Below are 14,013 nucleotides of genomic sequence, written 5' to 3'. Positions count from 1 at the left end.
CATCAGCTTTGCAAAACACAAATAGAAACACTAAAGTGTCTTTTTCACATTTATTGAGCTTTGAAAATGCTTTAGTGCCTTTACTGCCCTCTTCATAAAAGAACTCAGGGCTCCACTGTTGGCAGTGCGCAACTGACTGCTCCGTGTTTGTGTGGTCTCTGAGTGATGCCTCGCAGTACCAGCCAGTGCATTTGTTAGTGGCTGAAATAATTTGCCTTGGTCTAGCGATGCTTGGACACTATGGTGCGTCATGTCTAGCTCAGTATTCCCAAGCAATGGAATGACTCTAAAGTCAAGCCTTTACTGAAGATGAAGCTGGTTGGAGCTCCTCCTCCACCATCTTTCTTTTGGTACTTGATGTTTTATGGTGACAGCGTGTTTATTGCATCACGCAAAGTTCACGTTAAGGCAAAACTTAGTTTTCAAACATCACTTATGAGTTGTCTGTTTTAAAAACACTGCCGGCTTCGCGCTCTGAAGTCGCGCTTGATGGAGTTTAGTCAATAATATATGGTCAATATTTGTGTGATGATTTCTTTCAGAATATCGAGGGTCATTTGACACAAGTAAATAAAAATGACGCAACCTGTTCCGTTGGAAGTTATTTCTAGTCTTCACAGTTTTGATCGATGAAGTTTTTTTTACTTAACGTCATTGCTTACAGTGAAATGAAAAGACATTAGCTCAACTTGAAAAGGAATTCCTTCATTGTTAAAAATTATTTCTTTCCATTAATAAACATTTTTAACCCAGAACTTGAGGACTAAATAAAAAGAAAAACAATGACAAGAACTTACTACAACAAAGTGAATCATGAGCGATGAAACACTGATTTTATTACAACATAAAAATGATAACTGGCAATACATGAATCAGGAGTCATGAAACAACATAAATATAAAATAAATATTAAATAAAATCCAACAGTTGTATTAAGACTCGACGTAAACAATATTGGAGACTCGATGCAGGAAAAAGACAAAACAGAAATGTGTGATTCTTCGCCCTGAGCGGAACAGTCGTTCCAGAGTTAAAGTCTTGTCGATCACCAGAAGAGTAGAAAAACAAGTGACTAAATCCTGGCAGGTAAAGGAAGACAGTGCTTGAAAGAAAACAGCAGCCCTTAATCACAAAGAGCATGAAATATTTTCGCCTGTCAGCACGAGGTCAAGCACTCGCTCACTCGCAATGCGCTCTCTTTTGCAACATCACATGACCTGCAGCGTTGAATATTTCTTACATAAATAACTTTTCTCTATAAAGTACATTAGTGTTTTTGAATCTCAGTTCTCCCTGAGCAGCGGGCGGGTTCCTCTTCAGTCGGGCCACACTGTCACAGGAAACGTGTGGCCAAGCCACACTTCAGTCCTCCGTGAGTGAAATGGCACAGTCGGTCCACTTTGATTGTGAGGAATGCTTAGATCACACTGAGAAGACGCTGAGAGAGCTGGTCTCGTCTTTCAGGCCCAGGATGCTGTAGGCGATCCTTTTCATGTGACCCGGCAACCGCACGCCAATGTTCCTGATGTCTCTGGAAGGAAAAGATCAATTATAGCTCTCGTGTTTTTGAAAAGGCGACATCGAGTAGAGCATTAAATAAAGAGCAGGAGGCGTTTGGGAATGCGCGGAATGGCACGGACTGAGGTGGAGTATTCCTGCCTGCACAAACTGCATAACAAATGTTCGGCTTAGGGCTCAATGCTCTCTCTGTCTTGGATCATATTTTGGCAGGGTGCCACACAAATCAGCTCTGCATGTGTGCACTTACTCATGCCTCAAGGCGAGCACCTGCTCCATGGTGGTGATCCCGGCGCGGGCAAAGCTCTCGTTGTACTGGCTCATTTTGATGGAGTCCAACCACTCGGGCACCGACCTGAACATGGTGCCGTCGCAGCCGCTGGTGCTCGGCAACCGGATGGACACACTGTGGAGAACATGTGCTCGGTTAGTACAACAAGCCAGACACGTCAGTCATTGAAGACCGACCCAGGAAATTGCTTAGGAGATGGTTTTACTTCAAAGGTAAATTCAAAGTGATTCTACTTAACTAAATATTTGTAATTTAAAACTACATTTCATCAATTGGCTTCTGACATTAGTCCAGTGGCGTGAACATAAATGTTAGACTTTTAGACTTTTCATTGTTGACTTTCTATCATGCTTTCCTTCTAGTTTGGTTAACCTACCGTGGATCAAAGTCGGCAATGGTTTTTAAGGATTCTGGGCTTCTGAGGAGCTTTTCCAGGATGTTGACAATGTCGGTGAAGCGAGGCCTTTTGGAACGGTCGTGCTGCCAGCACTGCAACATGAGCTGGTAGATGGTTGAAGGACATTCCATGGGAGCAGGAAGCCTGAAGGCCTCGTTGATGGCCTTCATCACCTGGTCAAGAAAGAGGATTTATAGTATTATTTCACTGCTGGGGTGAAGCTCACATGGACAGAAAACATGCTGTGGTCATGTGTTGACATCAGATGTCAATGAGCGTAGCAGGGTGGGAAAGTACCATGAGCTCAGAGGAAACACGTACGACACGCTGACCTCTACAGTCCCACTCTCCAACCACAAGCTTCAGAAAGAGAGAGATGAAACAAACCTCATGGTTGCTCATGTCCCAGTAGGGTCGTTCTCCAAACGCCATCACCTCCCACATGACGATGCCAAAGCTCCACACGTCGCTGGCTGAGGTGAACTTCCTGTAAGCGATGGCCTCAGGAGCCGTCCAGCGGATTGGGATTTTTCCTCCCTAACAGAAGAGACACATGCAAATCAGCGTTTTCAAGTGAGCTCGATGGATGTCAGCACTGGAGGTGGCGACCGGGGAAGAACACTGAGGTTCTGTGTGGTACGAGTTTGGATTGCGGAGCTTACCCTGGTGGTGTAGGTGCCCTCGGCGTCGTCCTCCAGGACGCGGGACAATCCGAAGTCGGACACTTTACACTCCAGGTTGCTGTTCACCAGAACGTTTCTTGCTGCCAAGTCACGATGGACGTAGCTCATGTCCGACAGGTACTTCATGCCAGCAGCTATTCCTCGCAGCATCCCGACCAGCTGGTACGAGGGAATCTCACCATCGCGGTCCTGGGAGAGTCAGTTAACTCAAGTTCAAGTTGTTGAAATGAAAGCCTGAGTCCAACAGCTGCTCTGCTGTTCCATCCCTACCTTTAGATATGTGTCCAGAGCTCCATTCTCCATGTACTCCGTCACAATCATTGCATGTTTAACTGCAAACGGAAAAAGGCCCGTCAGTATTTATTGCCACAAGGAAACGGTCATTTCATTGGAATTCTGTTTTCCGTAAATACTCACACTTGGTGACCACTCCCTCCAGGCGGATGATGTTGGGGTGTGAGAACTGGCCCATGATGCTCGCCTCACTCAGGAACTCCTGCCTCTGTTTCTCAGAGTAGCCGGGCTTCAGGGTTTTGATAGCAACAGGCACGTCGCCTCGTGCTGGGGTCTTCATCACCCCCCAAAACACTTCCCCAAACTCTCCTGTTGAATCGCACGGGACCAGACGAGTCAGGACAAAGTTTGAGCAAGAAACCACTTGGAAGAGACTGAAATCCAAAACACTCACCGACACCGACCACTTTCTGTTTACTGATGGAATTGGGATCGATTTCCTTGACAAACTTCTGGATGGCAATGTTAGGATCCTCGTACATGTGTGGATCCACGTAAGTCTTCAAAGGCTTAAGCTGATCTGAAGTCGAGATCAAAGACGTTGGTGTGTGTGTGAGGAGTTTCCACATTACAGGAGTGTGTTTGCTCATCTTACCTGTGGAAAAGTACGGATCCTCGGGGCCTCCGCCGCGATGAGAGTTCAGTCTCCTGTGAGGGGTAGATGACTGATCATTATGGGATTGCACAGGCTGCAGACAGGATTGTGGTAATTGCAGGCGACTCCCATCGATGAATGTCAAAGGTCTATGATACAGCTACTTGGGTAATGACTGCTAAACCCTCATTGAGGATATCAGGGATTATCTTTAGCTTGTGGGCCAGCATCACCGGCGACAGTGTAGTAGGTGGCACTTATGTGAATGACACAGGGGTTTGTCACCAACCTTCTGCGCAGCAGCAGGACGGCCACGATGACCAGCAAGATGACGGCCACTCCGACCAGCGCTGCCATCACAATGGTGGAGTTGTTTTGGATCTGAGGCACAGCTGCTGAGAAATTCAAATCAGAGAAGACTTTTAGTCTCCAGAGATGCAGAACCTAGCCATTTAAGTCTGAATCGGACAGGAGTGTGTCTGTGGAAATTTTTTTTTTATAAAGTTGGAATGACTTTTTTTTCCCACCAAAGAGTTTATGTGATTGTCTGTCTTCAGCCGAATGACTCAATAATTGTCAGTGGAATTTCAGGCAATGTTGACACCAAGGAACAGAGGATTGAATTTAAGTGGTGTTCTAAATTCCAATCTGATATGGTGGAGAACACACTTTCATCCTGACCCCTACTCTGTGTGTTGTGCAAGCAAGCTCTGGAACTCTATGTAGTTGCTACCAACAGTGTTTATCATGCTAATAAAGGCACTGAATTATATTGAAGAGGAAGGTCTGTATTTGGTGATATTTTCTAATTCACTAATGTTTCAAGCAGAACGTAAAGGTAAAGTCTCAGAAGAACTTCCGCACAGGAGGAAAGTGAACAACACTTGAAGGGCTTAGTTTTACCTAGCGGTGGCGTGTGGAACTCGTACTCCATGCTGTAGGCGCCAGGGTTTCCTTCTGGACTCAGAGCCTGGACCCTGAACATGTAGCTTGTGTCTGGTGTGAGGTCAACTATCTGCACCGATGTCTTCTCCAAAACCAGTACGGTGTAGATGGTGACATCACGCTCTCCATCATCATCCTTCATAGGAGAAGGAAAAAATTAAATGTCGTGCATAAACCAGAAAAACAAGTAAAAAAAAAAACCTTTTGAAAGGACATCAATGACTGAATGAAAGCAGGAGGAAAAGACCACAAAGCCTCCTGACTTACTTTTCTTCGGTACATAAGCTCATAGCGATGATTGATGTGGGACGGAGGTCTGCGTGACAGGGCCCAGGAGAGAGACAGACTGGTGGGGCTGCGATCGTCCAGATGGATCAACGTCACCTTGGGGGGATCTGACGGTTGGTGAGGGGAACAAAGGAAACAAGGGTTGGGAGTCAGTCTCCTTTTTTCTTTTTGGATGAAACACCACAGATTACAAGACGATGTTATAAGATTAACAGCCTGTTCTATAGTGTAGGTTTCCCTCTCAATGTTATGTGTATTTCCATACCTTAATATGAGGGTAAAAATATGTTTCACCATTTTAGCGTCATAATATCGTTGAGTGAGTTTTGGGTGCCACCTTTATTTAAGCCACAAAACAAGCTTTGGCAGCTACAGTAACCTTTCTAAAGTGCCGATTTGTAGAACTTGCGGGAAAAAAAAATGTTTCTGAGACAAATGCAACTTTGCTCACCAGTATAGTCCAGAGCTGTGGTAATGGTGGCAGCAGCCTTAGAGGACCCATACTGGGAGACCCCACTGTGAGACTCCACGGTGAAGGTGTAGTTAAGATGGGAGTCCAGCTCAGTGACCACCACAGAAGTTTCCCGCAGATCAGTGGCACCTGGCTCGAAGCGGATCTTCTCGCCGCAGGGGACACATGGCGCGACATCACAGAGCTCGCACACCACTCTATAGGTGAGATCGCTGCGACCCCCGGTGACCAGAGGTGAACTCCAGGACAGCTGGAGCCTGCCCTCTGCTGACAGGGTAACAGAGGTCAGGTCACGCGGGGCACTAGGTGGAGCTGGGAGAGGAAAGAGATGAGAGAGATGTTACAGCCAACTTCCTCGCTGGGGGTGCGTCCACATTTTTGGCTTCTCTTCCGGAGGTGGCCACGGGACAGGATGTGAGTCATGAATACACAAGGAAATTAACTCAATGATAAGATCCAATCCTGGAGCGGCCCAGACTGATTATGTTTCCATGATAACAAGATCAGATAGTTACCTAAGCAGCTACAACATCAGTTCAAATTCCAAGCGGGTGAGTTTCTTACCAGAGCAGGCGGACGTTGGCGGGTCAGTGGGCGAGCGGAAGAAACCGTCCTGGCACTGGCATTCGGTGGCTCCAGCCGCGGAGGGTTGGGTGTTATCGGGGCAGAGCTGACACAGCCGATCCGATAAGGACTTCTTGAAGTAACCGGGCTTGCACGCTGAGGCAGGGAGAGACGGCGTGCGTTAGTTTGAACAGCACTGTAAAAATAACTGACAAACACAGGAAGGAATTACCAAACTGAATGAAAACAATGAGGCTTTCTCTGTGATGCTGCGCCCTTCCAGTCCACAGGAAGCATTTTTTTGTGAGTAGCCTATAATCAACTCTGTCTTTGTATCCAGAGGAATGAAACGGGATTTCCCTGACGGTGTGCCTCAACATGCCCTGTCGCCCAGAGGTTTGATGTCAACCGGATGGCACTCAACCCGCCAGGTGATCTGATCTCCCGTTCCCTTGTGAACTCTCGGCTCGCGCACTCGGGCGAGTCATATTTGTGTTTTTGCCAAAAGGAAATGGGACTTCAGGCACTGGTGATGGACATTTCATCCTTCCAGGGTGTGAAAGGTTAATGAAGGTGCAGACGTGACAAAAAGCTGAACACAGGAACTGCCAGTCACTTTGGAGCTAATGTTTCTGCTGCATTCTTTCCCCCGCTTCAGAAAATACCCCAGCTGGAACTTTGAAAAGATTCTTTTCAAGAAAAACAATTGTCCCATAATGAGGCGGTAGAGCAAAACAAAAAGAGTGTCGTACCACAGTTTTATCGGTCAAAACTGCAGTGTACCTCACAAGTTTGATCCTTGATCTGCATGTCTCAGTCTCGAGACGTACTTAAAACAAGAACAGCAATGTGTTATCAATGTGTCATTATGTGCCAACCGACACCTTTTGATTGTGGGAACAGGTGGCTCCGCTCTGAATGTCTGGTGGATGACAGAGCTTCTTCATGATCGGTTAGGAATGTGCCAGCCAACCACAAATTAAAACTAGCTCAACCACAAGCTTGTTCATTCATGCAGACTCTTATTCAAGTATTGTCCGCCCAGATGAGCGGCAGCACTCAACATCAACCGACAAAGAAGGTCGGTCATCGAGTGAAATGAAGCAAGATTCTCTGCAGCGCTATGAGCTTTTGGTCAGTCAGCTCTCACGAGCTTTCTGGGAATAAAAGGCATGAAATATTTACTCTGTTGTTCCTCTTGAGAGAAGCCTTTCATCTGACCCAAAGGAAGAGGTCAGGTGAAGCCTGGATGGAAGAGGTGGTCACGTTACAGCACCATCAGGGCAGAAGGACCTCTGCACTTCTGGTATTACCTCACGCTGAAGGAGCAGGTTGAGTTTGAGGAGGGGTGAAGATGAATAGAAAAGACTGTGGGGGGATGGGTGAGGGAGTTAAAGGTCCGGAGCACCAACAGAAGTTCTCTCTGGGGAGTCACTTCCCTGGTGTGGGGGTGTAGCTGGGGTCTTTTGGCATAAGAAAAGGGGGCCAACCCATTTCATCTTGAGCCGGAGCAGCAGGACTTCTGTCACGTAGCAAAGAAACTCCAGAGCTATTCATCCATTGTCTCTGAGATTGGACTGAGTGGTGCCATAAATACGTCGACTACAGCTCGCACACATGCAACATGTGCGTGAATTGAATTCAATATTTCAGTAGCTGTAAATCCCCTCACCACCGTGTATCTTTGAAGTTTTATCATTTCACCAACCTGTGGAATTACTTCTTAAGAAAGACTCTTCACTCTTAAGTTGTTCTGTGGTGCAACAGATGTGAAAGGGACGCCGGTTCCGCCCCAGTGCATCTGTTAATTGAATCTGTTTTCTGCCCTTTGTGGCGGCTTATTGTTCTAATGAGTGGGAACATGGATTAGTGAGCTCGTTGCGTGCGTTAACCAGCGGATGAAAGAGCAAAGAGAGTCAAAGCGGGGCATGTCATTGGCTAACAGCTGTCCTGTTGCTCAGCTAATCCTCTTGACTAAATTACACTCCACACCTAACTAGGCAGCCACGGAACTAACCAGCCTCATGCGCCAACTGTCGGCCTGCTCCCCTCCCACCGCCTGCAAACACTGACAACCTGCTTATTTTTGTCAATCAGCATTCCTTCTCATCTTGCTGACTTCCTTTTCCCACAACAGATGGACTCCTCTGAGGAATCCACGACTTTCCCGAGGCAACTGAAGAGGTGTTCAAGTGGCCGCCGAATATGTGACTCCATATGAAGAACCAGTGCTTGACAATTGCTTCATTCTTTCAGTCTAATATTCCGAGCAGGTCGGATATTCCTCCATTATACCTGAGAGTTTCCCCCCCACCATAAATATTTCCTGTCTCACAACATTCTCAGCTCATTTCCGTTTCAGGTGCTGGGTTCAGAGCTGTCAGGAACCTCAAACATTCCTGCCCGTCGTCCTCCCCTGTCACAGTGAAGCACTAAATCTCAGCGCTCAGTTATTAAAGTCACCTCCATCATCTGTTCATTTATAGGAAAAAGATGAGAAGAACAGACCTCAGACTGTCGGTTAAGGTGACTCCAAAGATCAGGCGTCACAACCCACAGACTGACTAACAGAGTTTAACCTCTCAGAGGCGTGACAGCTCCATCCCTGTAATCTGTGGTTCCTGTTGCCACGGCAGCACACACAAACAAATACTTGCGATGGGAAGACGCACCGCTCAGGTAGTCATTCTCGTACATTCACACAGCCCTTCCTTGAGTCAACCTCTGCTGTAGGTGACGGCAGGGTGAAAGAATTCCTTTCAGCAATCTCCGCAGCATACTGTGCCCTTCCTCCCTCCTTCCTCGCCGTCCTCCCACGTTTCCCCCAGACAGTCCAACACCACACCCCGCAAGCCAGCGTCCAGCGAGGACGCCTCAGTTGTTTGCGTGGCTTCACACATCCACGTCTTTCTTTTATTGATTTTGTATATGTGCTCACAGGTCTTTCCCCCGGGCAACACATACCCCAGAGGTCTGACATTCCTCAACTTATTCTAGGTGTGTCAGCAGGCAAACAATAGCACACACACTTGAGCTTTACCGTAACCTCAGTATTGAAATATCAGTCGACACTTAACATGCATTCTCAAATTTCCTTGAAGTAGTTTGCTTGTCAGACAAAGGTTCCTTTCTCACCTAGTGAGATGAACCTCCGCAAAAACTAAAACTGGAATTTAAATTATCTCACAATTACTGGAATGTACTGTGTAAATTGGGCAAACACGAAGTGAGGAGACAGGATGTCACCTACATGTGGCTAAAACCAATATTGAATATTGAAACGAAAATATAACTGGTTTCTCTCCAGAAATGACACACATTGGAGCAAAGTGTTAGATACATAGTAAGGTTTGATGTAATTGTATTTTGTTTTGCCCTTAAAGAGAAAACACATTTAGCTTTTTTCAAATTACTTTTGACTCAGTTGCGGCCAGAAATGCAAGAGCAGGAAATGACTTTTTCCTGCATGACTTAAGACTGTGGTGGAGAAAGATTCCATTTCCAAGGAACATCCAGAGCTGGCTGAGTAAAGGAAGGTCCGAGATTCCTCCTTGCTTATGGATGATGAAAGTGCAACCTGTTACAGTAGCTTTCATTTGTAAATATGTTGGTTTGGCACCTTCAACTCCCTGCTCTTCTGAATTTTTCAGAATATTTTCAGTTTCCATATTACATCCCCCCCTATCAAATGTCTTGTCCGAACCTGTTTCTTTAGTTCGACATTGACAAGAAACTGAAAGTTGAAACAATCTGCAGCGAGGAATCCTATTCCCCTGATAATCCCTGCTCCTGAATCCACTAAAGTCAGTGGAAAGAATGCGATGCTGGCACGCAGGTGAGATGATGACTCACTGGTGGTAGCTTCATTTCTTCTTTCTGTTTCACCACAAACCACACTTAGTTGCCAGTAAAGATCGTCAACAAGTTTAAACAACCCGCTTTTTTCTCCTCATAAATCAGCGGCAGGTTGACCTACTTTGTGACGGTTATACTGAGGTTTTGTGACATATTTTGAAACCTAGTGGACTAATGAACATTCCTCAAGAGTCATTCCTCAAACCTTCCCGCAGCAGGTGTCGCAGGTGTTTTCCTTCGCTACACAGCAGCAACACATCTCTCAAGATTAGTGGGTGGCGGGTGGTGCTTACCTTGGCAGGCGTCCCCGGTGGTTTCGTAGCCTGGGAGACACTGACACTGGCCCACAGGAACCACCCATTTCCCCTCAGCTGTGCAGTAGATGCGTGGGGTGGCCTGGCTGACGGCATTCTCCACACACACTCCCTCCACATCCTTGAGAGAGTCCGCCACAGTCTCGGGAAAAACAGCCAGGCTCTCCACGGTGGAGGGGCAGGTCTTGTAGTAGACTCTCACCGACAGCAGTGCCACACACGCACCCATGTCCTGGAAGGCCAAGTAGAAGCCTTTTCTGGATAGAGGCCCCACGGTCCTGGTTTCTGTGTTGACCTTTAGCGTGCGACCCTGAGTGACCTCATCTGGAGCAATGGTCGCCACTTTGCGGAACTGCCCTTTACGGAAGTTGGTGCCGACGTCAGCGTCAGCTTCGGATATGAAAAGGTTGAAGGTTTCTTTGCAGGACACGGAGGCGCCATCAAAGGTGTTGCAGTCCCGTACGATAAAGCGAAGCTCCACAGACAAGCGGGACGTTCCCGGCCGCCGCTGGATGAAGGTGGTCCGTAGCCAGTTGTCTTGCTCGCTGGTGTCGATGCTGCACACGCTGTAGGTGTAGAAGAGGGAGCCGTTGACCACCGTCTGGACAATCTCCCACTGCGAGTCAGAAGCAAAAAAGAGGGGTCAGTTTTCAGGTCAAAACTCAACAAGCTATAATCAGGAAAAGAGCTACAGAATTTTAAGTGAAGGCTTCAGGGTCTTTGTTGTTTCCACGAGCCGCTTTTATTGATGAGACACCGCATCTCTCACGCCAGCCGGGAAGCTCATAAAGAGCCGGGCTTTTTTTCCACACTTTGGAATTATTGGCCTGGACATGTGTGGCACCACCAACGTGTGTGGCTTCCACTCACACACACACACACACTTGCACTCCGCGGACTGACTGGGGTCCATGTGTGTCACAGCAAACACAACAAGGACTCCCAACTAACATTTATAGCCGTTAAATGAGTTTTATAGCACAGACACATGGCGGCAAAATTGGCAGCAATGAAAGAGCGGGTGGAAGCAATGACGAGCTGAAAGATTAAAAGCCTCCATTTGACATTAAAGTCCTCACATGCTGGCAGTTTTGTTGAAACTGAAAAATGGAAGCTCACACACACAGTTTCACATTGATCTCACATGTGAAGGCTCATCAAATAACAGTTACTTAGTGAAAAGGGGAATGGTAAACTTTCAAATCTGAAACCTCTCGAGAAACATTTCCTCACGTTTTGTATTCCTAAGATGAAAAAAGTCAACAGCCAGTGTCCGGTTGACACGAGCCTGCCCGATTGACACAGGCAAAACTGTGTCACCTACATTTTAAGTTGACACAGGCTCAAACCTAAAGAGACTTTCAGGTCAGAGTTGGAATCATAGAAAGATAAACTTGAAGGTGAACAGAAATACGCCTTTAAATCCAGAGCTGACCTGTGACCAGCCGGTATTTTTAAGTTCTATATGAAAGCGAAGCCTGGACACAAGGGGTGCCAAACCTCAAAGCTGCCACTCGCTCCCCTTTTAAATAGACCTCATTGATACCTCTGTCTAAATATTTGCCACCGCTAATCTTTTATTTCTTTATTTACCACGGGAACCTGTGACCGTTGGAAGTCTTAAAAATGCTTGTTGAGGTATAAATACTCACCCCGTTCTCACTGGGGGACGTCAGCCATCCGAGCTCTCCCCCAGAAGCTTTCATGTCCAGCAACACTTCTGCAGAGACACAGAACATTGTAACGCTGCTCCAGCAAGTGGGAAGAAAAATAAATAAATCACTTATTTCTATTGAAGAGCAGCGTGACTTTAGCCACAATAAAACCCTGAGTTTCCAGGCCAAATGTTTTATGAGGGGCACATGCCAGGCTTTGACAGTCTAATCAAGCATGTCGGTGCAATTCAACACTTCATTGACCGTGTCCTCCAGGTCCAGCACTAATAATCTCTGAGAAAGGCGTGGGCAGTTAAAATACCATGACAAAGGACCTACATGAATGTGGAACATAATCCAGACATGTTCAGACATCTTACAGGTGCCTCCAAAGATGGAAACTAAAGTAGCTGTTTTAAAATAGAATCATAAAAGTGTCACACAAAAGTAGAATATTTCTAATAAATAACAATTTAGTCGAGAAATTTCAGCCCGAACTTCAATAAACATGTTAAAAACATATTGCGGAAACTGATATGAAAGTAGTTTTAAATAACTTCTCCTGTCAATATTTTTTTTCTAAAGGAATACTACTTTTTTTTTTTAATCAAACGTGACACAAAATTAAATTTTCGCAATTGTAGTCGACGTAATTCTACGACAATGAATGACTTTAAATTCCTAAAGGTCACCAGAGACGGATTTAATAAATGTCTTTTTTTGTGAAATGGAAACGGGCGTGGATGTACTTTAAACCGGACGTAAACTCGGGGACTTGGAATTCCAACGTCCTGACGCACGAGTCGCTGCCGCCACGCTTTTCTCGAAGTTGATCCGGAGCTACTTACGTTCTTTGGACTGAAGGCTGGTCAACACTCGGCAGACAAAAACACAGAGACAGAGAAGGGTCCGGCGGGGCTCCATGATTCCAGTTTCAGATGCGCCTCGGCGACTCCTGACCCGCTGCGTCCCGCTGACTCCACTGAGCCTCGCTCACTACTGAAGGCGCACGAGTCGCGCAGTCCATTGAGAAACAGGTGGCGTCATCAGCACCTCCCTACAGCGAGCGCTGAGGAATGCGGATGTGTTCCATATATGGCAGGCGAAGTGGGCGGGGCTTGACCACCCGACCGGCACCTGTTTCTCCTGCAAGACTGCTGTTGCACAGTGACACTACGTAGCGTCAGACCAGGGTCCACGCGGGTCACAGCTGAAAGTGCTAACGTTGGCTTCTGCGCTCTTTACACCACAAATAAGACTTCTAGAAATGACCCAGTTTGAGGTTCCTGTACAAAACACCTTACAGAAATACTGTATATTTAAGTGTAACTAACTCTCACAAGACTGATCTATGATTTGTTTTTATCTTTAATAGTTGTTTTTTTTTGACAACCTGTAAATATGTTTTTTTTCTTCACAAAACTGAAATGGACTTTTTGTCAGTCAATGGAATGAACGGTTCCAAGATTTTATTAGTTATTAATGCGCTCAGTGACAGCAACATTTTTGTGTCAGTTCAATAGGTGTTGTCACTCGTTTCTATAAATGATAATGGAGTTAAATAGTTATGACATGAAAGGCATTTTTAAAAAGTAAAAAGATGCTTTAAACACTTCATATTAACACATTTTTCAAATAAACACTTTTTGTTCTTTTGAAATTTAACTGCTAGCTTTAGCAATTGATTTGAAAACATTAAATCCTGAAAGCAGAATTTCAAACAAGTAGATTCAATTCAAGATACAATATTATCATGTCATTATTTCGGACGACATTTAGTGGTTTATCCCCTCCATAGCTGTCACTGACATCTATTAGCGACATGCAACACGCAATTACATACAATTGTAATTGGAAGTTAATCTATGATTTATTTTTATCTTTAATAGTTTTTTGACAACCTGTAAATATGTGATTTTTCTTTCTTCACAAAACTGAAATGGACTTTTTGTCAGTCAGTGGAATGAACGGTTCCAAGATTTTATTAGTTATTAATGCGCTCAGTGACAGTAACATTTTTGTGTCAGTTCAATAGGTTTTGTCACTTGTTTCTATAAATGATAATGGAGTTAAATAGTGATGACATGAAAGGCATTTTCTATTTTAAAAAAATAGTCTCAATATCAACAGATGACAAAGAT

At 45.6% G+C, this 14,013-nt stretch overlaps 1 protein-coding gene across 2 annotated transcripts; it reads right to left on the bottom strand.

Annotated features, from left to right (window-relative positions):
- Positions 1-802: 802 nt before the first annotated feature.
- On the bottom strand, positions 803-12,931 carry epha2a (eph receptor A2 a). Of its 2 annotated transcripts, none has more exons than XM_053867965.1 (17): positions 12,721-12,931; positions 11,870-11,937; positions 10,197-10,833; positions 6,049-6,204; positions 5,464-5,796; positions 4,992-5,119; positions 4,683-4,860; positions 4,069-4,174; positions 3,780-3,832; positions 3,579-3,704; positions 3,308-3,493; positions 3,161-3,222; positions 2,870-3,079; positions 2,595-2,744; positions 2,187-2,380; positions 1,769-1,924; positions 803-1,531 (listed from the first exon to the last, which is right to left on the bottom strand). In XM_053867965.1, exons 1-17 carry the CDS (start codon positions 12,794-12,796, stop codon positions 1,423-1,425), a joined length of 2,928 nt encoding a protein of 975 aa, XP_053723940.1. In that variant the 5' UTR covers positions 12,797-12,931; the 3' UTR covers positions 803-1,422. The 2 variants fall into 2 exon arrangements, with proteins under 2 accessions (XP_053723940.1, XP_053723941.1); XM_053867966.1 differs by having other exon boundaries at positions 4,069-4,171.
- Positions 12,932-14,013: the final 1,082 nt, after the last annotated feature.

This window comes from Synchiropus splendidus, chromosome 6, assembly GCF_027744825.2.
Source record: "Synchiropus splendidus isolate RoL2022-P1 chromosome 6, RoL_Sspl_1.0, whole genome shotgun sequence".
Classification (NCBI taxonomy): domain Eukaryota; kingdom Metazoa; phylum Chordata; class Actinopteri; order Syngnathiformes; family Callionymidae; genus Synchiropus; species Synchiropus splendidus.
Note: the sequence above shows the minus strand (reverse complement) of the source record. Positions and strands in the feature narration are given on the sequence as shown.

Coding starts and splice junctions, on each gene's coding strand:
- epha2a (XM_053867965.1), bottom strand. CDS start 12,796: ATGGAGCCCCGCCGGACCCTTCTCTGTCTCTGTGTTTTTGTCTGCCGA. Junction 6,205..10,196: donor CACCGGGGACGCCTGCCAAG/GTAAGCACCACC, acceptor TCCCTGCCTCAG/CGTGCAAGCCCGGTTACTTC. Junction 1,532..1,768: donor GTGCTCGCCTTGAGGCATGA/GTAAGTGCACAC, acceptor TTTTCCTTCCAG/AGACATCAGGAACATTGGCG.